Source organism: Heptranchias perlo, chromosome 19 (assembly GCF_035084215.1).
Source record: "Heptranchias perlo isolate sHepPer1 chromosome 19, sHepPer1.hap1, whole genome shotgun sequence".
Taxonomy (NCBI): Eukaryota; Metazoa; Chordata; class Chondrichthyes; order Hexanchiformes; family Hexanchidae; genus Heptranchias; species Heptranchias perlo.
The window spans coordinates 5841844-5867774 of record NC_090343.1 but is presented as its reverse complement, the minus strand read 5'-3'; the positions used below and the strand labels follow the sequence as shown (position 1 = coordinate 5867774).

At 43.4% G+C, this 25931-nt stretch overlaps 1 protein-coding gene across 1 annotated transcript in view; it reads left to right on the top strand.

Moving 5' to 3' along the window:
* unm_sa1614 (un-named sa1614) overlaps nucleotides 1–25931 on the top strand; it is a 214571-nt gene that overhangs the window by 123151 nt on the left and 65489 nt on the right. The window contains exons 10-16 of the mRNA XM_068000226.1: nucleotides 844–944; nucleotides 8528–8597; nucleotides 10952–11039; nucleotides 13736–13784; nucleotides 18683–18846; nucleotides 21112–21245; nucleotides 24529–24620. Of these exons, the coding sequence (XP_067856327.1) occupies nucleotides 844–944; nucleotides 8528–8597; nucleotides 10952–11039; nucleotides 13736–13784; nucleotides 18683–18846; nucleotides 21112–21245; nucleotides 24529–24620 (698 nt within the window). The remainder of the gene's footprint in view (nucleotides 1–843; nucleotides 945–8527; nucleotides 8598–10951; nucleotides 11040–13735; nucleotides 13785–18682; nucleotides 18847–21111; nucleotides 21246–24528; nucleotides 24621–25931) is intronic.

Below are 25931 nucleotides of genomic sequence, written 5' to 3'. Positions count from 1 at the left end.
CATTCCCCCCTCCACTTTTCTTTCCCACCTTCACCCCCCCTCTTCCTCCCCCCCTCTTCTGCTCTCCCATCTGCCTCCTCCACCCTCTTCCTTGGACCTGTCCCTGTCTTGGTCCAATTATCCCACACCATCTAACTGCTTGACCTGAATACTGCACTTGGTCTTGACTCCCTGTGTGCAATGCCATGTGAGATCAACTAATATTTTTTAAATAGTGGTGACTAATGTAACGGGTAAAAAATGCAGCTGGACACAATATTCCTGACTTTAGATGGGAAAGGTCTGGACTTTGCACATTTTTGAACTTAGGCATGTTATGGAGATGATAGTGATGTTAAACTTCACTTGTGTGTAGGTTGCTTCGCTAAACTTGAAAAAGGGAAACAAATGCAAGCTTTGAAATGAAATTTTGAGTTCCTGAAAAATAGGTATGGCTGAGGAAAGTCATTCGTTCATCTAGCAAGAACCTTGAGTCACCCACTCCCATCATCCAGCTGATTTTAGGATCTTTGCTTCTACTACCTTGCCTTGAAGTCCATTGCACATGTTGATTTAGTCTTTGTATGAAGAACTTCCTAAAATCCTAAAATTGACTTGCCAGTTATAGTTTTTTTATTTTCTATTCCTTTCAAATAACAGTCTCCTGAAAGAAAATATATTGCTCTTATCAAACATGTTCTTTCCAGTGCCATTGATTTGGTCCTAAGGAACATTTTTGTTAATAATGAACTCCATTTGTTTACAATGCATTTCTGTCTAGCTCTCAAATGGAGTTTTGTACAGTAGCTGAATGGCCATGGGAATCTCACTGGTATCACTTGTTTGTGTTTTCTGTCTCTGCAGGATTCTGTGAGTCGCCAGTCCGTGTATAGCATGCACCAACTCCAGGGCAATAAGCAATATGGCACTGAGAAAATGGGAGTCCTGTATAAGAAAAGTGATGGGTTAGTGTGACTGTGGTCTTCTCATTTATTCAAAAGAATTGTAGGTTTAGAGCATTTGTCTCCAGTGGGATATGCCTTCTGTGTACCCCTGCTTCTTTTGGGATTTAGGCTGGCTGCATTGTGCAGCTGTCAGATTCTGTATTTACTGAATTGTAGCCATGGAGACTAACTGCTCAATGATATATCAGTAAGTAGCACTCAACTTGTGTTGCTGTAACAATCAGGCTGCTTGGGGCACTGGCCAGCCTTTTTAGAAGCATAGAGGTGTGTGCAAAATGAGCTTTTATGCTTCATTATGGTCTTCTGTATTTCTTGATGTAATATGATTTTAGTATTCTTGAACAAAGTAATCTAACCAAAACCTTTGCTGGAAAAAGGCGTTTGATCAGTATTAACTCTTTTCCATCCTTCAAAAATATTGAATTTCACTACTAAGATCAAGATATGGTAAGGACAATCCTAGAAGCTCCAAGATAATTATTGTACACAAACGTAATGCTGAATGCTTTTTTTAATCTCCTCTCTTTTCCTGAAAATGTTCTCTCCTCCCTTCCTCTCCTGAAGGTGTTCATTCCTTACTGGGTACAATTCCATGGGGTGCCAGTCACCATTAGATGCTTTGCCCGAGTAGCCATTATTCACTTGTGAACTTGATAATCGTTATCATCAGACTGTCCATCCAACTAGTGGGGTATCGTAGTTGAGTCTGGTCATGCCCTTATCTGACACCCAGACACATGCACTTCTAGTAGCTGTAACAATTGGAAGAGAGAATGCTGGATGATTATCCCTCCACCGCACCCCGCCCCCCCACCCCACTAAGGCAAAATTGCTGTGTCTCTACCGCCACTCTGGCTGAGAGCACATTATAAAAAGATTATAGAGGCATTGGAGAGGGTGCAAAAAAGATTCACAAGGATGTTACCAGAACTGAGAGGATATCCTTGTCAGAAAAGGCTGAACAGTCTAGGGCTAAAGTGAAGGCTGAGGGGTGACCTGATAGAGGTCTTTATATAATGAAAGGGTTTGATAAGGTAGACGTAGAGAAAATGTTTCCACTTGTGGGGGAGTCCAAAACTAGAGGTCATAAATATAAAATAGTTGCTTATAAATCCAATAGGTAATTCAGGAGAAACTTCTTTACCCAAAGAGTGGTAAGAATGTGGAACTCGCTACCACAAGGAATAGTTGAGGTGACTAGCGTAGGTGAATTTAAAGGGAAGCTAGATAAGCACGTGAGGGAGAAAGGAATAGAAGGATATGCTGATTGGGTTAGATGAAGAGTGGTAAGAGGAGGCTTATGTGGAGCATAAACACCGGCATGGATCAGTATGGCCAAATGACCTGTTCCTGTGCTGTAGTTTCGATGTAACTCGATGTAACAATTGGGAGTCAGACCCGGGCAGAAATAGGAGGGAGATTACACAAGGTGGCTAAAGGTGCTGTGAAGAGGTAGGTTTTAAGGAGGCTTTTGAAGGTGGGGAGAGAGATATCAAGGTGGAAGGATGTAGAGACTTCCTGAATATGGGGGCTACAGGCTCTGCCATCAATTGTGGAATGGAGAAAGCGGACAATGCACAGTAGATCAGAATTGGAAAAGTGGATGGTGTGAGTAGGGATGTAGGACTGGAGGAGGCAGCAGAGGTAGAGAGGAGCAAGGCTATGGGGAGCTTTGTAGATGAGGACAAGGATTTTGATACTGATGCGCCGAGGGTTGGCAAGCCAATGAAGACTGACAAAGTTAGGGGAGATGGGTGTGCGGGATAGGATTCAGATTTTGGAGTTCCAGATGAGTTCAAATTTACGTAGGTGGAGCTTCGGAGGCTGGTGAGGAAGATATTTGAAAAATTGATTCTGGAGGTGACAAAAGTATGGATAAGGGGTTCAGTGACAGTTGGGTAAGGTAGGGATGGAGAGAACTGAAAGTAGGCAGTCTTGGACTGGTTGAGAGGTTTGAAGCTCAGCTCAGGTTGCACATTGTTGAGATTAAGCAGGTATCCAGGAAGAGGAGTTGGGTATGGGGATAAGGGTACAACATTTCTGGAAGGGCACAGAATTTCTGTAAGGACCCAAACAGGTTGGCTTTGACCTTGCCCATTGAGCTGCAAGAAGTTCTTCCTCATCTACAACTTGATGTCAAACAGCACTGCAACAGTCATGCAATCAAGGATGGTAATGGAGAGATAAAGCTTTGTATCTTATACATACTAAAACTGATCCCATGCTTACCAATAATGTCACTGAGAGGCAATTGCAAATAAGACAGCCAAGTGCCATATTGCAGAACAATTAGTGAATGCTCTTGATACTTTTAAGTCCAAAAATTGTATGTGAGGACCTGAACATGTTAAAGAAAAATCCAGCACAAGACCCTTCTTGAGGTTTCTCTCAAATATTTGTAGCAAAAACATCCCTTCCCATTTTTCTTTTTGTGACATATCAATTTCTTTGCTAATTAATAAAAACTAATTACATAGTGGTTAGCTTACTGAATAAAGTGATAAATCATAACTGGATTTCTGAAGGTGGATATCAGAATATATTTCCTCTTAATCTTGCCATCCAGCACTCTTACTACTCTGCTCTACTTAAAATACTGAGCACCAGGGGGTACTGAGTACTGAGGCTAAGTGAAGAAATGTCCTGTTTCCAAGCCCGGTGCAAACAATGAGCAGGCCAAGCAGTATATGAGCTTTAAATAACATTCTGTTATATCGTAATTCTGTTTTTAATATATTTTGGTAAGAGAGTGCAGTTTCTCCTATACCGAATTACATTGAAATCAGAATGATGCTTGAGGATAAGACCACTGTAGTGCCCTGTGTATACAGTTGCACCCATCTGAGATGGGTTAATAATAATCAGTTTTGCTGTGACCAACACTGCCTGTTCCATTCTGTTCCTGAGGAATATCGTTCCATTTATATGAATCCACCTGTGTCTAAACTGTACCAGATATTAATGAATTGTTAACTCTTTCTGAATTGTTAACTCTTGGTTGATGTATGCTCTGAAGCCAAGGCTTCTTCGACAGCACCTCCCAACTGTGACCCCAACCACCCAGAAGGACAAAGGTAGCAGGCACATGGGAACAACACCACCTGCACATTCCCCTCCAAGTCACACACCATCCCCACTTGGAAATATATCACGGTTCCTTCATCGTCGCTGGGTCAAAATCCTGGAACTCCCTACCTAACAGCACCGTGGGAGAACCTTCGCCACAGCGGTTCAAGAAGGCGGCTCACCACCACCTTCTCAATGGCAATTAGAGATGGGCAATAAATGCTGGCCTTGCCAGCGACGCCCACATCCCTTGAACGAATAAAAAAAAGACTAGTAGATTTAGTCGGGCATTGATGAATGCGGTCATGACACCATAAGAGATAGGAGCAGGAGTAGGCCATTTCGCCCTTCGAGCCTGCTCCACCATTTAATGAGATCATGGCTGATCTGATTTTTACCTCAACTCCACTTTCCCACCTTTTCCCCATGTCCTTTGACTCCCTTGCTGATCAAAAATTTGTCTAACTCAGCCTTGAATGTATTCAATGACTCAGCTTCCACAGCTTTTTGGGGTAAAGAATTCCAAAGATTCATGACCCTCTGGGAGAAGAAATTCCTCTTCATTTCCGTCTTTAACGGGCGACCCCTTATTCTGAGACTACGCCGTCTAGTTTTAGATTCCCCCATGAGGGGTAACATCCTCTCAGCGTCTACCTATCGAGTCCCGTCAGAATCTTATATGTTTCAATAAGATTTCCTCTCGTTCTTCTAAACTCCAATGAGTATAGACCCAACCTGTTCAGTCTTTCCTCATAAGACAACCCTTCCATATCCGAAATCAACCTAGTGAACCTTCTCTAAACTGCCTCCAATGCAAGTATATCCTTCCTTAAATAAGGGCATCAGAACTGTACGCAGTACTCTAGGTGTGGTCTCACCAGCACGCTGTACAGTTGTAGCATGACTTCCCTGCTTTTATACTCCATCCCCCTAGAAATAAAGGCCAATATTCCGTTTGCCTTCCGGATTACCTGCTGCACCTGTATGTTGACTTTTTGTGTTTCATGTACGAGGACACCCAGATTCCTCTGTACTGCAGCATTTTGTAGTATTTCTCCATTCAAATAATATTTTGCTTTTTTATTTTTCCTCCCAAAGTGGATGACTTCACATTTTCCTACATTATATTCCATCTGCCAAATTTTTTCCCATTCTCTTAACCTGTCAATATCCCTTGCAGACACTTTGGGCCCGATATTAGGAGGGAGATGGGTTGCCAGTTGGGGGGTCGACTGGGCGCGTGCGTAACCCGCCCAGTAAAATCAGTGGGTTCCCCATGCGATCATAAGTAAATTGAAGCCACTTACCTTGGCTTCCGGGTTTCGCGCTGGAAATCTGCGCAGCGGGTGGACTGCGCACCCGCATCATAGGCTGTCAGCTGGAGGAGCCCTATTTAAAGGGCAGTCCTCCACTGACTAATGCTGCAGAAAGGAGCCAAAATTACAGCATGGAGCAGCCCGGGGGAAGGCTGCTCCCAGGTTTAATGATGCCTCACTCCAGGTCCTACTGGATGGGGTGAGGAGGAGGGGGAGGATGGAGATCTCCTCCCCGGCGGACGGGAGGAAGTGGCCTGCCTCTGCCAACATGAAGGCCTGGCTCAAGGTAGCAGAGGAGGTCACCAGCACTACCAACATATCACGCATCTGCATAGAGTGCAGGAGGCGCTTCAATGACCTAAGTAGGTCAGCCGAAGTGAGTACACTTACTCATTCCCCTGCACTCCGTCTGCCACATCACTGCCCCCACCCCACATCTTCTTCTGCACTGCCAACACTACTCTATCACATCACTCCTCACACCCACTCAAACCTCATCCTCATCTTACCTGCACTTCCTCACCTCGCCAGTACTCATCCCACCACCACCACTCAACCCAATCCTCATACAATCTCATAGCTCTGTCTCATACTCACCCTCTCATGCATCTCTTTCACGGTCAGCCTCACTCAACCTACCACTACCTGTGCTGCAGCCACAGGGCATGCATTACGTATGTGTAATAGGAAGTGTAAGGCAAACGTGTTGTGAGCATGAAGGGGATGCACAAGGGTGTTTGAGGGTTTGTCATGGTTTTTACTTATATTTGATTTCTGATCAACTCACATTACATATTATATCGTCACCACTACTGCCATATCTTGGCCATTCTTGACTGGCTTGTGCAATTTCATAAGGTTCTCCGTGAACACCCTTGATGCCACCCACTGGGTCACCCTACAATGGGTGTATGTGTAGTTGCACGACTACTTTGTGCAGGTGCCTGTTGCGCAGCACTGTGTTGTGTAGCTCCACATAGCAGAGGTGGACGGCATGCCTGGCGAGGCTGGTGATGTTGCTCGTCCTCCAATGGAGTGATGAATGCAGCAATGGACCCCCCCCCCCCACCCCCATCCTGACTGTGTGAGTGTGAGGGAGTCCACAAAGTAGGTAAATGTGTTTGGACAACAGAGTTCAGGGTATGATTTAATAATTTTGAGTGTGGAGATAACAGTGTGGCAGGCAAAACTTTGTCTGAGATGACAGAGTGCCCTACTGCAATGAATAAGGGTTTACCCTGCACCTGTTAAATGGACCTTTGCAGCTGCCACTGGCTGCTGGCTGCAACATGTCTGTTTAAACAGGGTGTGTTTCCCCCAGCATGGGAAACACGCTCTGGGTAGTCCAAAATCCGAATCCTCCTAAAATCTCCAACTATTGAGGTCTGTAAACGACCTCAAGTACCCAGATAATGATCTTAACTGGGATCCCGCCGGTTTTGATTGCCGGTGGGAGTCCTGCATGCGGGGCTGCGCGCGTACCGATTCGCGTCATTGGGGAACCCAGAAGTGGGCGGGGTTGGAGCTGGTTTCCGGACTCGCTCCGGGAATCCCCAATTTTAGGAACCCCCCCAGCCACGAACGCACCCGCTCGGCCATCTGAAAATTGACCCCTTTGTGTCCTCCCCACAACTTGCTTTTCCTCCTATCTTTGTATCATCAGAAAATTTGGCCACAATACACTCTGTTCCTTCATCCAAGTCATTGATATATATTGTAAATTGTTGAGGCCCCAGCACTGATCCCTGCGGCACCCCACTAGTTACAGATTGCTATTTTGAAAATGACCCTTTTATCCCGACTCCTTGTTTTCTGTTAATTAGCCAATCCTCTATCCATGCCAGTATATTCCCCCTTATTACACCATGCGCTCTTATCTTGTGCAGTAACCTTTTATGTGGCATCTTATCGAATGCCTTTTGGAAATCCAAATATACTGCATCCATTATTTCCTCAAAGCCATTATTTCTTCAAAGAACTCTTAATAAATTTGTCAGTCACGATTTCCCCTTCATAAAACAATGTTGACTCTCCATGACTGTATTATGACTCTCCAAATGTTCTGCTACTACTTCCTTAATAATGGATTCTAGCATTTTCCCAATGACAGATGTTAGGCTAACTGGTCTATAGTTACCTGCTTTCTGTCTCACTCCCTTCTTGAATAGGGGTGTTATGTTTGTGGTTTTCCAATCTGCTGTGACCTTTCCAGAATCTAGTGAATTCTGGAAGATTATAACCAATGCATCCATTATCTCTTAGCCACTTCCTTTAAGACCCTCAGATGCAAGCCATCAGGTCCAGGGGACTTGTCAGCCTTTTGACCCATTAGTTTACCTAGTACTTTTTCTCTAGTGATAGCGATTGTTTTTAGTTCCTCCCTCCCCTTTGCCCCTTGATTATCTGCTATTATTGGTATGTTATTAGTGTCTTCTACTGTGAAGACAGATACAAAATATTTGTTCAATTCCTCTGCCTTTTCCTTGTTTTCCATTTTTATTTCCCCAGTCTCATCCTCTAACGGACCAATGTTTACTTTAGCTACCCTCTTCCTTTCTATACACTTTTAGAAGCTTTTACTGTCAGTTTTTTTTATATTTCTTGCTAGTTTACTCTCATACTGCAATATGCATCTGCTTTACATTTCTCTGCTTGAATTCTGCAAGAAGCTGATGTCCTAACCCTTTTGCTGACGTATGCAGTAAATTTAAATTGTGTTTAACTTCTGTGCCATTCGGCATCGGTGTTGATCACCTGGTAAAAGTACAATGTTAGTAATGTACTGACTCTGACTGGAGATGCACAGACTTTACCAAGAGTGCAAACCATGCTGATTGCAGTTAGACCTAGTTGTGAAAGCAAAACAAAATGTGGCTCTGCAGAAATTAAGGGTATAGAAAGAGAGAGACTATCACAGCTAATATTCCTCTTCAATGTCAGAATCATCCAGACTTGTAACAGCAAGTAGAGGAATAATTGGTAGAGGAATGTTCAGACAAAAAGACTGATGTGGGCATACAGATGGCATTTGCCATCATGATGTGAGAGCCAAGAGGGGGGCCACAGGTGAGTAGTTACTTAAAAGGAGAGCAAAGAATTACAGACATAAGAGTGCTTTACTGTTATAAAAATGTATTTGTTAATATTTTCAAGAAGTTATCAAATTGAGCAATGTTATATCATAAATATTTTCTCATTCAGGTTGAGGAAAGTTTGGCAGAAGAGGAAATGTATCATAAAGAACTGTTACCTGACCATATCGCATGGAACAGTGAGTTCAACACGGGAGAGGGATTGGGACAGCTGTTGATCTTATCTGACAGCAAATGCCACTCAGTTTGTAACCATCGGGGGACTAAATTACTTCTCTATTGTCTTCCATACTAAAAAAGACTAATTTTCCCAGAACATAAAGACCATCATTAGGAGAAAGTATGGAAAGCAGTAAGGAATTTAAAGGGGCACCACCTTCATGAAAAAAGGTATACAGCAAGCCAGTATACATTGGGGCAGATTTTAACTCGGAGCGTGTTTCTGGTGAGTTGGTTTTCCGTCCGGCAGAGGCAGCAGAAGGCCACGGAGGTTGTAACCACCAGGCGTCATTTAAATGCTGCAGGTCCACTTTCCGTCCGGATCGGGCACGAAGAGAGTGCAGGACGGCTGCTGGCAGACAAAAATCAGACAGCCCTAGACCGCCCGTCAGCTTCCTGCTAGGTAGCATGGAGGGGATTTCGGGAGGGTCTTGCGGGAGAAAAGGGGTGGAGTTTGGGATACGGGAGGCCACGATGTTTCTTGTGAGGCCCAGAGGAGTACTCCTGCTCCTCCTGGCCCCACAGAGGAAAGTTTTATACTTACCTGAAGGGCCTTTTCTATCTGCAAACCAGCTGCAATCCTGCTTCTGCCTAGCAGGAAAGCCGAATTGGCTTCCCCACTTAGGCCCTGGTTAAAAATGCATCGGGGTACTATTGGCATAATAGGACCCCAATTTGCATAAATGTATGAGACTGCCGCCTGCTTTAGGCAAGCACCTCCACCATCTGCAAATCCTGCAGTGGTCAGGATTTGAGCAAGTAAAAAACCTGCTTGTTTTATCTGCCCACCTACCCGTTTTCCGCTGCACAAGTTGGACTAACACCCATCCCATAGTGATGTGAATTGTGTTGACATACATCAATATATAAATGTGAAGTCATTGTAATCATAATTATGGATACCCATCACCCCTATGCTCGCTGACCTACATTGGCTTCCGTTTCGGGAATGCCTCAATTTTTAAAATTCTCATCCTTGTTTTCAAATCCCTCTATGGCCTCGCCCCTCCCTATCTCGGCAACCTCCTCCAGCCCTACAGCCCTCCAAGATTTTGATGCTCGCCTCTTGAGCATCTCCGATTTTAATCGCACCACCATTGGCGGCAGTGCCTTCAGCTGCCTAGGCCCAAGCTCTGGAATTCCCTCCCTAAACATCTCCGCCACTGTACTTCTGTCTCGTCCTTTAAGACGCTCCTTAAAACCTACATCATTGACCAAGCTTTTGGTCACTTGTCCTAATATCTCCTTATGTTGCTCGGTATCAAATTTTGTTTGATAATGCTCTTGTGTAGCGCTATGGGACATTTTACTATGTTAAAGGCGCTATATAAATGCAAGTTGTTGTTGTTGCGTCTTCTCCCTCCCCAATCAAAAAAGTTTGGCAAACACGGTTTCCATGATAACTTTTCCCCTTGGCATGGGGCAAAATCCCAGTAGGTACATAATCTTTGAAAAATAAAGTGGGTCAATGAATTACTTTTGAAGTGTAATGTTGTAGGCAATTACAACAGCCAAGTTGCACACGGCAATAAGGTGAATAACCAGTTAATCTCTTACTTGTGGTGTTAGTTAAAGAACGCCCTTAGGACAACTCCGCTGCTCTTTTTCAAATAATGCTAAGGGCTAGGGGCCTTGTTTTAATGTCTCATCCGAAAGATGACACCCCCGATAATGCTGCACTCCCTTAGTACTGCGCTGAAATGTTAACATAGATGTGCTCAAGTCCTGAACTGGTTCTTGAGTAGTTTTCATGAGAAATGAAACAAATGTACAAATGTAAAAATGAAGACAGTGGACCACAGCTAAAAATATTAAGATTAATAACCTTAATGTCATAAACAAGAATGACCATAATCTTTTTAAACTGACAGATGAAAGGGGTGGATTGATAGCTGCAATCTCACCATTTAAGTTTAGAGGGCAGAACACCTGATCCTGATGTATACCCTGTGCACACGCACATATCAAGATACTTTCCATCGGGAGTCCTTGGGTAGCAATCAGGCGTGGTGAGCTGCCTGATTTTATTTTCTCTCTATAGTCTATGGGTCCTCAGGCCAGTTGTAGTACCCCAAATGCTACCTGAGCTGAGATCAGAGACTGGAACTGAGGTGCTCCAATTGTCTTCGGTGTCCCTGAACAAGGATGAGAAAACATTGAGAATTTTCTTGATCTGCATGGACATTTGCCCACTGAGCTTAACTATAGAATTATGTTGTTGGATTTGATTGCCTTTTGAATTGTGTCTTGCTCATGAGTTAGTAGAATGCATTATCTTCATATCTTTTTATTGTGTCATTTCTGTTTCACCCAGCCCAACCGGCAGCCAGCAAAACTCAACCTCCTGACCTGTCAAGTGAAACCCAGTTTGGAAGACAAAAAGTGCTTTGACCTGATTTCACGTATGTGCTACCATTTTGATTTTCTTTCCTCTGTTTTAATGTGGTAATTCTGTACTACTCATTATTCCATGACTTATGTTGATTAGTTGTGATCAAAGGTTGTCCCTTTGTCTTTTTGTGATCAGAAGTTTGAATACAGACAAAGATGATGGTACCCTCACAGAGTTGTTGTCAATGTTATTTGCTGTGCTTGTCTGCCATCATTGTGCTGCAGTTGAAAACTGTTCTAACAACAATGCACTCTCCCCAGAGATAGAATCAAATACTTTATCTGCCACATTAGATAAAGAGAAAAGAGACATTTTAGCACTATATCCTTCATCTGCAGACATTTGTTTATTTATACTAATTTCACTAAAACAGAAAAGTTGCACCTCTCTGGTTGGGAATATACAAGCAGATATTAAAAATTGCTGCCCATAGGGCAAAGCTTTGCAAAGCGAGAGCGTTAATCATTGGGAAAGCCAAAGCCATTGTCTTTGGCCCCAGTCACAAACCTTTGCCACCAATTCCATCCAACCTCCTCAACCACTGCCTCACGCTGAACCAGACTGTTCGCAACCTTGGTGTCCTCTTCGACCCTGAGCTAAACCTCCGAACTCATATCCCCTCCATCACAAAGACCTCCTACTTCCACCTCTGTAACATCACTTACCTCCACTCTTACCTCAGCCCATTTGCTGCTGAAATCCTCATCCATGCCTTTATCACCTCTAGACTCGACTATTTGAATGCTCTTATGGTCAGCCTCCCATCCGCCACCATCTGTAAGCTTTAACTCATCCAAAACTTTACTGCCTATATCTTAACCCACACCAAATTCCATTCATCCATCACCCCGACCTACATTGGCTCCCATTCCCCCAATGCCTATAAATTTAACATTCTCATCTTTGTGTATAAATTCTTTCACCCCACCATTGGCGGGGTGAAAGACCTCATGATCTGGAATTCCCTCGCTATACCCTTCTGCCTCTCCACCTCCCTCTCTTCCTTTAATGTGGAGATGCCGGTGATGGACTGGGGTTGACAAATGTAAGGAATCTTACAACACCAGGTTATAGTCCAACTGTTTTATTTGAAAATCACAAGCTTTCGGAGGCTTTCTCCTTCGTCAGTGTGGGCTCTTCCTTTAAGACCAACGTTGATCAAGCATTTGGTCACCCCCTCCTAAAATCCTATTTTGGCTTGGTGTCCATTTTTTTGGTAATGCTTCTGTGAAGTGCTTTGAGATGTTTCTCTAAATTAATGTCACTATATAAATGCAAGTTGCTGTAATAGGCATTGCAGTGGTATAGATTTGGACACCTAATTTTAAAGGACTGAAAATCAGACAGGCTACGCAACAAGGGTGCTAACCTCTGCAGTCCAAGCACACCTGAATGTGAAACTCTGCATTTATGTTAATTCCTAAAATCTGCCTCATAATTTAGGTCAAGTTTTCCATTTTCTGAAGGGACACCTCATTTTAAAAGAAAAAAGGAGGTCTTTGATTTGAATTTGACAGTGAGGCATCCATTTAATTCTGGAGTGTCAAAGTCTGAATTATGGGACATGATTTTATCGGGGAGACGGGATTTTGACGTAAGGACGTCTGTTTTTTTGTGTACGTTTCTCGCACGACAGGCTGGCGTGATGGACAGGCTGGTCTCAGTTGGACTTGCGAGCAGCCAGGGAGGGTGTTATAAATTGGATAGCCAGGTGGTGAAGGATAGAATACTAGGTCCTGGTCTTCAGTTGTTTCCAAGCATTTATTCGCAGAGATCCCCCTTACACACATCACACCCCAGATAAGCTCTCTTATGAAAAGGATACAAGAGAATTCCCAATTGACACACGTCACCTGAATACAATTAACACTAATTGATATAAATCGCATGATATAATTAACAGCGAGAACGTGAAAAGGTAAGTGTTAGATTGGGGGGGGTCACCGAGGGGGTCAGTCGTCTGGGGAGGGGCAGGGGTCATGGGGTCAGTCATCGGGGGGATCAGTCGTCGAGGGAAGGGCGGGGGTCACTGGGGTGGGTGCTCAGTCATCCAGAGGGGGGGTCAGTCATCAGGGGTCATCGGAGGAAGGGGGTCAGTCATTGTGGGGGGGGTCAGTCATTGGCGTCCGGGTCTGGGGTGATCGTGGGGGTGGGGGTTGGAGATCATGGGGGAGGGAGCCGGAGATTGTGGAGAGGGGTCGGAGATCGTGAGGGGTTGGGGTGGGTGGTGTCGCTGCAAGTAGGCTTGTTGGGCTTGGGGCACCGGCATTTCCACATCAGGGCTTGGGGGAAGCACTCCTGTTCCTCTGGGCCCGCAAGCTATGCAATAAAGGCACTTACCTGCAGTTTTGGGCCTTCTCGCCTCCTCTCATGTGGCGTGAAGTAGAAGGCCCGGAAATCCCAGCCCCCAGGAGTTAAAAACAAAAAAATCTGTAAAAATGGAGGCCCACAGCCTTCCTCACAAGTGGAAGTAAAAGTTTTGTTCCCTCCACTTGGTAAATAGTGAATTCACTATCACCTAAGATGGAAGTATATGATCTTTATTTTTAGGGACCGAATAAATTTTGAACCTGAGTTTTATATTTTGGAAATTTACAGCCGTAAATTTGGACATGAACAGGTTCCATGTCAAGTAGGTCCACAAGATTGTTATTTTATCTCCTTCAGTTATCCTAGTGCAATGCATTTTATTCGTTTTACTTTTAGATAACCGCACATATCATTTCCTGGCAGATGATGAGCAGGATTGTATGGCGTAAGTAGAGAGCTGTCTAGTTGTGCATTGTTGTTTGTAGATAATAGATGTTTGAGAGTGTTATGAAGCTATAACTGCATGGGCACAAATGGTGTCATAACCTGAGAGATCCAAGTTTGGACATGTAAAGCCATCTAAACTTAACCGTGTGTAATTGAGATAAATGTATATAAATAATCTGTAATGTATTTAAAGTTTAGCATATGCATGCACTTCTTGCCTGCTGAACATAGTTCCTGAATACTTTATTCCATCGCCCTTTGTCCACCATGCTGTTGCTGTCACATTTGAATTCTCTTCAGTCTTCCCATTTTGCAGCACTGGTTCAAGCCTTCTAGCTTAACGTTCAAACTGAGTGAAGCTATGACAGTTTTGCATTGCTTATATTAACCTCTGATTAGCTGGAGAGGATTATATGAAATTGTCCTTCCAGCTCCATTTCCCAATTCTGTCATGTCAGAAGGTCTAAATCTAACGACAGTTCTGTCCAGGCAAATTTTCCCAGCCTTCCTCCTTTACTGCTCATGTTTCTCTTTTATTTTGCTGTTCCCTTTTTGAAGTCCTATGATCTTTTTTAAGGCCCAATTTTTATTCTCAGGTCCTTTTTTCTTCCACAGCCCCTATTCCCGGCTGTTCTTTGTTTATTCCGGGTCCTGCTCTTTTTTTTTAAACCATGTGAAATTCTTCGCTTCAGAAGATTTTGAAACAACCTGAAGATTAGATTCTCAAAGCTTTGACACTGGGTTCCCATCCTAGTGCTTCCAATTCCAGGGCCACTGTTCTTTGAAAACGTCCAATTTACTGTGAGCAATATCATGGGACATCAGTCAGTAAAATATTAAAAGTCTTGTAAATGCTTGAACATTTTTTTTCTTCACGGGATGTGGGCAAAACTGGCAAGGCCAAATTTATTGCCCATCCACAGTTGTCCTGAGAAGTTGGTGGGTCGTCTCCTTCAACTGCTGCAGTCCTTGTGGTGATGGTGCTCCCACAACAGTGTTAGGTAGGGAATTACAGGCTATTGGCCCAGCAACGATGAAGGAGCAATGAGATACTGCAATGTATCCTGTAGATCTTACATACTGCAGCCACAGTGCACCAGTGGTGGAGAGGGTGGATTTTGAGTCCAGTGGCAGGAGCACTGATTAAGCAAAGTACTCCGTTCTGGATGGTATCAAGCTTCTTGAGTGTTGTTGTGGCTGCCCCCATCCAGGAAAGTGGTAAGTATTCCATACACTCCTGATTTGAGCCTTTTAGATGGTAGAGAGGCTTTGAGGAGTTAAGAAGTACACAGTTTCTGCCTGCTCTTGTAGCCACAGTGCTGATATGGCTGGTCCAGTTCAGCTTCTGAATTTGCTCCCAAGATGTTGATGGTGCAGGACTAGGCGATGATGGTTCTGTTGAAGGTCAAGGGATGGTTTTGTCTTGTTTGAGATGGTCATTACCTGTCATTTATATGGCATGATATTACATGCTACTTATTGGCCCAACGTTATCTAGATCCTCATGTAGACTGGCATGGGTTGCTTCACTATTGGAAGAGTTATGAATGGAGCTGAACACTGTAGAACTGTCAGTGAACAGCCCCACTCCCGACTTTATGACAGAGGTAAGGCCATTGACGAATCAGCTGAAGATGGTTTAAGATTTACAAGAATGTTGCCAGGGCTTGAAAATTGCAGCTATGAGGAGAGATTGGATAGGCTGGGGTTGTTTTCCTTGGAGCAGAGGAGACTTAAGGGAGACTTGATTGAGGTGTACAAAATTATGAGGGGTCCAGATAGAGTAGACAGGAAGTACCTGTTTCCTCTAGCGGAGAGTTCAAGAACTAGAGGACATAGGTTTAAGTAATTGGCGGAAGGATTAGAGAGGACATGAGGAAAAACTTTTTTACCCAGAGGGTGGTGGGTGTATGGAATTCGCTCCCCAAATTGGTGGTAGAGGCAGAGACCCTCAACTCTTTTAAAAAGTACCTGGACCTGCACCTAAAGTGCTGTAAGCTGCAGGGCTACGGATTAGAATGGGCACCTGGATGTTCTTTGAGCCAGCGCAAACACGATGGACTGAATGGCCCCCTTCTGTGCTGTATCTTTTCTATGGTTCTATGGTTGAGCAAAGGACACTTCCCTAAGGAACAGCTGCACTGGTGTCATGGGGCTGTGATGACTGGCCTCTGACAACCACAGCCATGCTCCTTTATATCAGGTATGACTCCAGCCACTGGGTGTTTTTCCCTTTGACCCCCATTGGCTTCAGTTTTGCTAAGGCTCCTTGGTGCCATACTCAGTTGAATGCTGCCTCCATATCTAGGACAGCTATTCTCCCCTCTCCTCTGGCATTCAGCTCTTGTAACCATTTCTGGATCAAAGATGGGGTTTAGAGCCAAGTGGTTTTGGCAGAACCTGAACTGAGCATTAGTGAGCAGGTTATTGGTGAGTGCCATATTTACTCAAATAAAAATAGAAAATGCTGGAGAAGCTCAGCAAGTCAGGTAGCATCTTTGGAGAAAGAAACAGAATTAAAGTTTCAGGTCGAAGATCTTTCGTCAGAAGGAAGATGTTATAAGAGTTAAAGTTTTTGAGCATGAACGAATCCAGGGAAAGGGGGGGGGGAGGGAGGGGAGGGGAGAAAAGAACAAAAGGGAAAGTCCCTGATAGGGTGGAGGGCACGAGTGATTAAATGACAAAAGGGATGATGGTGCAAGGCAAGGAAGGTGGTAATGGGACAGGTTAAGAAACAAAAGATTGATCAGTAGTAGCTGTAAATGGCAGCAGCAAAACCATTACCAGCATTTGTTGACTGAAAAAATGGGAGCAGTGGTTATGACCTGAAGTTATTGAAATCAATGTTGAGTCCAGAAGATTGTAAAGTGCCTAAACAAAAGATGAGCTGCTATTCCTCTAGCTTACAGTGAGCTTCATTGGAACAGTGTAAGAAGCCGAGGACAGAGGGGTCAGAATAGGAGTGGGAAGGGGAATTAAAATGGCAAGCGACCAGCAGGTCAGGGTCACGCTTGCGGACAGAGTGGAGGTGTACAGCAAAGCGAACATCCAGTCTGCGTTTGGTCTCCCCAATGTAGAGGAGACCGCATTGTGTGCAGCGGATACAGTATACTAAATTGAAAGAAGTACAAGTAAATCGCTGTTTCACCTGGAGGGAGTGTTTGGGGCCCTGGATGGTGGGAAGGGAGGAGGTGAAAGGACAGTTGTTGCGTCTCCTGCACTTGCATGGGGAGGTGCCATGGGGAGGAGCCATGGGGAGGAGAGCTGGTGTTGGGGGTGATGGAATAGTGGACTAGGGTGTCACGGAGGGAGCAGTCCCTTCGGAGTACTGAAAGGGGAGGGGAGGGGAAGATGTGTTTGGTGGTGGGATTGCGCTGGAAGTGGCGGAAATGGCGGAGGATGATACGTTGAATGTGGAGGCTGGTGGGGTGGAAGGTGAGGACAAGGGGGACCCTATCGTGGTTCTGGGAGAGTGGGGAAGGGATGAGGGCAGAAGTGCAGGAAATAGGACGGACACGGTCGAGGGCCCTGTCAACTAAAGTGGAGGGGAATCCTCAGTTGAGGAAAAAGGAAGACATATCGGAAGCACTGGTGCGGAAGGTGGTATCGTCAGAGCAGATGCAATGGAGACGGAGAAACTGGGAAAAGGGAATAGAGTCCTTACAGGACAACCCTCTGTCACCTGTCTGACACATGTGAACTTACCTACATAATAGTGGGCGTCATTTTCAGTTTGGGTGCGGGGACAAAATTGGCGCTTGCGAATTAGCCTCCTGTTACATACTCTCCCATTAAAGTCAAAGGAATGGAAAATCGTGTGGAATGTATAATGGTCAGCGCACTCAAACTGGAAATTACCCCCACTCTTGCGTTTCAGTCCTCCCAGCTCTCAATTAGGGAGCTGGCTGTGCTCCACAGTGCCATCTATCAGCAGCTTTCTGAAATAGTGCCTTTCACCTTTCCCAGCTTCCTCCATCTTCTGTCTGGTATGCTCTTTAAAATTTTTATATATTTTTATTATGTTATAACTTTTTTCCCTCTCTTATAACCCTTTCACGTTAAAAAGTGCCCGTAGCTGCTTTACAGCCACCTCTTGCACCAACATGTTCCACTGGCTGGGGTCCTCTTGATTCTTGTGTTGTTCTAATGGCCACAGCAGGCTGTGGCCCTGGTCGGGTCCCTCCCACTTCCTGTGAGCCAAAGACGACAGAGAAAGGTTAAAAAAAAAAGAAAATTTCCTGGCCCCTACAAGGAAATTTTTTTAAAAAGAAAATCCACTTACCTTTTTGACCCTGGCTCCACGTCCCTGCGGAGGTGTCTGGTTAAAATTGCAGTCGGTCCTCAAGACTTAATCGGCATATTTAAAGAAGATCCCACTGGCTTCTGGCGGGTGTCCCTCTCACCAAAGTTTGGAACCCACGGGAAGACTGTGGGATCAGTGCGGGTAAGTCCCATGGGCCATCTTAAGTGCCTCATATGCCTGGTTTCTGCTGAGCAGCAGGGTTAAAATCATATGTCATGGGGTAGGGGTAGGGGTGGGGGGTGGACGGGACACAAAGGTAAAGATCTTGATTTTAAAAGAACTTAAGTCAGTGTTTTACACAAATGATAGTTGGGCTTATTATGTGTGTTTTGTGGAGTTCACCTGTGCAGCATGAATGCTACTTCAGGATCTGTGGCTGTGTAACTATCACGATGCCCAATGTCCTCATCACATAATAAAAGATTACATTTTCTGTATGTTATCACCATCTGCACATTAGTTTAAATGGTCAATGTAACAGTAGCCATCTCTACATGTAAAATTTAGTAGCTGGACAGATATTTTAGACTGCCAGTGTACTGTGAATGATATGTAATGTATTTAATGCATGACTCTTTCCATTTTGTGTGAAGATGGATCTCTGTTCTAACCAACTGCAAGCAAGAAGCTCTAAATGTGGCTTTCCATGAAGAGCACAGTAGTGCAGAGAACAGCATTGAAGATCTAACTAAAGCCATCATTGAAGATGTCCAACATATGCCAGGGAATAGTGAGTGCTGTGACTGTGGAGCAGTAGGTGAGAAAACAGTGTTGAGCAAGTGAAATGGAGACATTAATGCATTGATTTCTGTTTTTCAGAAGGATATAGTTTAAATCCAAATATTGCGCTGCTGCTATAAAGGATGGCACTTCTGAGATTTGGATTTAAGTGCAGAGTAAAGGAAGCATTGTATTACTTTTGATTTGTTCCCAACTGAGAAGGAAGTGCTTAATTCAGGCATCCAGAACAAAAGCTTGTACTTGCAGAGCACATTTAATGTAGTGAAACACACTACCCAAGCAAACTAAAGGAAAAGAGTTAAAAAGTAAAAATTTGAAACAAAAACAGAAAATTCTGGAGACTCTCAGCATCTATTGGAGAGAACAGACATGTTGATGTTTCAGGTGTGGACTCTTCATCAGAACTAGAAGATATTACAGATAAGCAGCATTTAAAAAGGGACAGAACAAAAGGAAGGGGAAAGGAAAGCCACACACGAGAAAGAAATAGAATGACCTATAAAGTGCGTAAGCGCAAAACAGAAAATGGTTAAATGGCTGAAGTGATATTAGCATGAGACAATTAGCATTGCTGCAGGAGTTCTTCAGGGCAGTGTCCTAGGCCCAACCATCTTCAGCTGCTTCATCAATGACCTTCCCTCCATCATAAGGTCAGAAATGGGGATTGCACAGTGTTCAGTTCCATTCGCAACCCCTCAGATAATGAAGCAGCCCGAGCCCGCATGCAGCAAGACCTGGACAACATCCAGGCTTGGGCTGATAAGTGGCAAGTAACATTCGTGCCAGACAAGTGCCAGGCAATGACCATCTCCAACAAGAGAGGGTCTAACAACCTCCCCTTGACATTCAACGGCATTACCATCGCCGAATCCCCCACCATCAACATCCTGGGGGTCACCATTGACCAGAAACTTAACTGGACCAGCCACATAAATACTGTGGCTACAAGAGAGGTCAGAGGCTGGATATTCTGCGGTGAGTGACTCACCTCCTGACTCCCCAAAGCCTTTCCACCATCTACAAGGCACAAGTCAGGAGTGTGATGGAATACTCTCCACTTGCCTGGATGAGTGCAGCTCGACACCATCCAGGACAAAGCAGCCCGCTTGATTGACACCCCATCCACCACCCTAAACATTCACTCCCTTCACCACCGGTGCACTGTGGCTGCAGTGTGTACCATCCATAGGATGCACTGCAGTAACTCGCCAAGGCTTCTTCGACAGCACCCCCCCAAACCCCGACCTCTGCCACCTAGAAGGACAAGAGCAGGAGGTACATGGGAACAACACCACCTGCATGTTCCCCTCCAAGTCACACACCATCCCGACTTGGAAATATATCGCCATTCCTTCATCGTTGCTTGGTCATAATCCTGGAACACCCTTCCTAACAGCACTGTGGGAGAACCTTCAGCACACGGACTGCAGCGGTTCAAGGCGGCGGCTCACCACCACCTTCTCAAGGGCAATTAGGGATGGGCAATAAATGCCGAATAAAAAAAAATAGGAGACATAATGAGAGAAACTAAAGATATAAAGAGACAAAGAGAACATGCGAGTAGCTGAGGAGGTGGGGGATTCCACCAGCAAACAGATATTCCCTTCCCCACCTTCTCTGCTTTCTGAAGTATTGGTTACCTCTATGACACCCTGGTTCACTTTTCAACCATCTTTAACACCTGCGCTCGTTCCCCTGGCACCTTGCCGTGTAGGCACAATAACGTCCAGGCCTATTTCCTGGGCCTTCTACTACACTTCAAGAGTTACAGCAAGAATGTGCCCAGAAGGTCCATGCATTTTCAGGGCCATTTGTTCTAACCCACTGCTCCATCCAATCCTCCATGCAGTAGGTTTGCTAACACAGCTTCATGTATTATCGTCACAACACTTGCCAATGCACTTACCTGAGAGAAGCAGATAAAGTTATCTAAGCTTCGGCACATTTGGAAGAAAACAAAATAAATTGTTTCAATTCAGACTGAGAATTGGCTTTACAGAAAAATATGTAATCTGAGCAAAATGAGTTGCATAATGGGAACTAAAAGAATTCAGTTAAACAAAAATGAATACAGTAGCTGGAAATAAAAAAAAAGTTGGGTTTTCTTTTTTCCTTTCTCCGAGCTAACCATTTGAGGGCATTGCCGGCATGAATGCATGCTGTTCCCCTCTCCTGTACAGCACACTGGGATTCATATTTTATCATTTTGAGTTTTGTTGTGACATGGTGAGCATTTCAAAGCAGTAAAGGATATTTATTATGTACTAATGTTTTTCTGCAGGTCCAACTTGGCTTTCTACCAATCTTGGAATCCTGATATGTATAGAATGTTCTGGAATTCACCGGGACATGGGTGTACATTACTCCCGGATACAATCTCTCTCACTAGACAAGCTTGGAACCTCTGAACTCTTGGTGAGATTCTTTCTACTTTTATTTTGGTGATTTTAATGCCCCGTTTTAGAAATATTTGTTGCTGCAAGCAAAAGGCATTCTATTGAACAGACACCATAATCCTAAATGTTATAAAGTTAGATATAAATGTACATGCGCAGGTGGTTCAATAGACAAAGTGCTATTTCTTGCTAAATGGAATGCAGTCAGTGAACTATCCTTGACAAATGGCTGAACCCTTTGAGCAATGCATTATTTCTGCACTTCATCCAACATAATACAGTACTAGTTTTTCCATAACTTTACAGACTATATTGTGAACCAAGGAATATTCCATATTTCTTCATCTGGTTGTAAATTGGCCTGTAATATTCAGATTTTCCCCCCTTCCCAGGATATAATTTGAGAGAAATGTGATAGATTTTCAGGATGTTTCCCATGCTGATAACCCTCCAGTCCTCAAAGGGCCAAAGGGCAAGTCAAATCCAAACATTGTGCTAATTTAAATCGTCTCTTGCCAAGTGATTTTCCAGTGTGTCTTCTCTGGGTTCCAGTATGCTGCAAAATTAATTAGATTTTAGTTAGAGATTTCAGTTTAACATGTGTGCTCCAATGTGTTGTGTTACAGAATTGCAGGACACAGGCTGGACTACGTGATTGCGCACACAATGACATCAAGAGGGAAAAAAATAATAAATACTTGTATTTATATAACACCCTATCACATCTTTGAAATGTCTCAAAGCACTTCATACAGTGAATTGTTTTTGAAGTGCAATAGCTGTCATGTAGGCAAATGTTGCAGCGATTCTATGCTAGGAGTGGCCCACAGACAGCCAAGGTTAATCTGTATTTTTGCTGGTATTGGTTGAGGGAACAATGTTGGCCAGGATGCTGGGAGAACTTCTTGCTTTTCTTCAGATAATATCATGGGATATTTAACATCTACCTGAACAGATAGATGGAACCTAGTTTTAATGTCTCTGCCAAAGGACAATGTTGTACTCCCTCAGTAAGGGACTGTAGTGTCATGTATTCAGGTTTTTGATGTGGGGCTCGAATCAATAACATTCTGACCTAGAGCCAAGCTGACACATTGGTACAGAGCAGAAACTGCACAATTCCCCACAAAGGAAAAATCTGACAGCAGAGTCACACCAGCCCACACTGGTGTATCTCCACGCAGCTAGTTTCAAATGTACGATTGAAAGAGGTGTGAGAAAAGTTAATTTGTTTGCTCCCTTGGCTGCAATTGAGTGATGGTGCAGGAACACCTGAAAAGAGAGGAGAAAATCCATGGGGACACAGCAAAAAATTCTGTATTTGGATCAAGAAAAGTTCAATTGGGAACTGCTTTGAAAGATTAAAAAATAGTAACATCTAGCCTTAAAACAGATGAATGAATGAAATGGATAAGCTGAATGCCTTGTCTTGTTCTTATGATCTTAAAACAACAATAACAACAACAACTTGCATTTATATGGTGCCGTTAATGTAGAAAAACATCCTAATCAAAGAAATGAATGCTGAGCTAAAGAAGGAGATATTAGGAGGGGTGACCAAAAGCTGGGTCAAAAAGGTGGGTTTTAAAGAAGATCCTAAAGGAAGATAGGGAGGTGGATAGGCAGAGGGGTTTTGGGGGCAATTCCAGATCATGAGGTCTAGGTTGTTTGCGGCATGGGGTGAAGGGAGGGAAGAAGATGCACAGAAGACAGAGTCAGAAGAACGGAGAGTTTGCGGTGATTGTTGGGCTGAAGGAGGTTACAGAGATAGGGAGAGAAAAGGCCATGAAGGGATTTAAACACAAAGATGAGAATTTTAAATTGTAGACATTGGGGGAACGGGAGCCAATGTAGGTCAGGGGTGACGGATGAATGGGATTTGGTGTGGGAAAGGCAGTAAAGTTATGGATGAGCTAAAGCTTACAGATGGTGGAGGATGGGAGGCTGACCATGAGAGCATTTAAATAGACAAGTTTAGAGATGACAAAGGCATGGATGAGGGTTTCAGCAGCAAATGAGCTGAGATAAGGGTGGATGTTACAGAGGTGAAAGTTGGTGATCTTTGTGATGGAGGGGATATGGGGTCAGAAGCTCAGCTCAGGACCGAATAGGACACCAAGGTTGCAAACAGTCTGGTTCAGCACGACAGCAATGGTTGAGGAGGGGGTTGGAATTAGTGTAATTAATTAATAGTATGTGAAGTGCTTTGAGACACTGAGGTATATAATTGTGCCTTAAATGTTTTTCTTTTCCACACTTTCCTTTCCCTTAAATGATAAAGTATTCCCCAGAACAGCCTTAACCTTAAGTCATGACATTTATTCAGTAGTAGAGATAAAAAGGAAACTGAATTGTTGAAATTTGAAAGAAAAAACGAAAATGCAAGAAATGCACAGCAAAGTCTAAAAGAGAAAGTCATGTTAACATTTCGGTGGAACCCTTCATCAATTAGAAGCTAATTGACTTACTGTGTATTTACAGCGTTTTTAAAAAAAAAATTTATTCTTCATCATTCTTTCCAAAATGATAGCTGCAGCTTATTTCCTTACCATGCTCCGATATAAGCATTGGTGCTCACTCTTTCTTTGTTGCTAAAAGTGTGCTTTCTAATATCTCAAAACTACAAATAATTTCATGCTGATTTTTTAACAAAAAAATTAGATTAAAGTTTCTTGGCAGAGTACCTATAATCAAAGTAAGACGGGGTGGTACAGTGGGATGAACACCGTACTCTTACTTCAGAGGCCTCTGTTTTACACAGCCATGACTGATGGCACGAGGGTTCCTATGTGAAATGAGTTTAGGCAGTCTCAACCGAGTTCCTAGTGAGTGAGGATCCAAAACACACAAATTACTCATAATCTGACACAAAGTTGGCAGTCTGGGTTATGTGGAAAATTGCTGGTGCAGTCGAGGATATGTTTCTGGAAGTGGAGGTTAAGGTACATGATTGGTACAATGAAGAGGGAGCTTTAGTCTGCACCTAACCAGGATTATAGCTGCTCTGTGAGAGCTCAGTGCTGATAGTGCAAAAGGTGGATACATTTTCCACTGGATAGTGCTGGCATGTCTCAACTTAGTGAGCTCAAAATTACATTTAAGTATAACTTAATGAAATCAAAAATGTGTATTTGTCAAGGTTTCACCACATTAGGATCCACTTAAACACTCAACTTCATGTCAAGTCTTGAATAGTCAATAGTGGGTTATTTCTGTTTTTCTGAGAATGGAAGGGTCATTTCTTCATAATTGTTGCGGAAGTTTGAGAAAATGAGTTTGTGATGCATGTATTTGTTTTCCAGATGGCAAAGAATGTTGGAAATTCCAGATTTAATGAACTTATGGAAGCTAATCTCCCAAGTTTATCAGTAAAACCAAGTACAGACAGTCCCATGTGAGTAAAAACCAACAGGAAATTCTAGATTGATAGAAAAATAAAAAAAACTGCTGACGCTAATTGGATGAGACCATAGGGCTATCGCTGAACGCATTCCCTCAGCGTTCATTCTTGTGGCTGCACTATAACTACTTCACACAGGCTGCCAACTTATCATACTCTAAGACCGCAGCCAAGGTTCTTTCTAGAGCCATTGATATCCACACTGCCCTAGCAACAAGTGATTGAGGGTTACTGTTTTGCTCCAAGAAGATGACAAGAAGTCTACGTAGGAGTTGAATATGGAATTAAATAATAGATCAAGTTATATAGGCTAAATAATCTTTTCTTATATGATTCTGCCATACAAGTATAGTTGGCATTAAAATGCAAGACATTTGAAACTTTTGCACACCACACTGTCGCATAGAATTTCTGTGCTGTGATGCACCTGTTTTTAACCTGAAAATTTGCCACTGAAAATTCATTCCACTGTCTATAAACTCTAATCTCTCTCACTTGTGGAACTCCCTTCAATCTATTGTGCTTCATGTATATTAATTAAGAATCATGTATATTTCAGAATCTTTACAACGCACCAGGATAACATATTGGCCCAGAAATTGCGCTGAGCTGTGAACCAACGGTGCCCACCACTCCTTAAATTTGAACTCACCCACTAAGTTACCACAGTCTTTTTGGCAGCAACTTACTTCAAATGCGAGTTCAAAAAACTGCAGCGGTTTATCCCGGACAGTGTGAGCAGGGAAACGATCTCTCTGTGCTCTCCACCAATCAGCTTGAAGCAAGCCACGCTGTAAGAACCAGGAAGTGAATCTCATTCACAAACTGCGGAGAGTAAGAACCAGGAAGTGTCAGATAAGATTAGTAAATGTACTATAAAATCAGATAGAGAAAGCGAAATAAAGAGGTCAGATTAAAAGACTGAAATAAAACAGACAGAAAGAAAAAGTAAAAAAAAATTTAAAATTTTAATTTAATTTTTTTAAATGTCCAAAAACCATTAAAATCGGGAGTACTGAGACTCCACATTTTTAAAAGTGAATTTTCAGTGCTGGAAAGGTTGTTTGGCAGTTATTAATACTTGCCATGACATTAAAAGTTAGTTTAGACCTGATATAACTCAGCGCACCTTTTTTCTGACGAGATTAGTTCGTTTCCAGCTGGGCAGGTGAGTAAGTTTGCGCTGGTCCATTGATTCCTGCCTGCAATATTCCTTTAATGCAAAGCTGTCAGATCAGCTGGGAATCAGGAAAAGCAAGTTCCGGATTTTCACTTTTGACTGCACATGTACGGCTGCCGGAACTT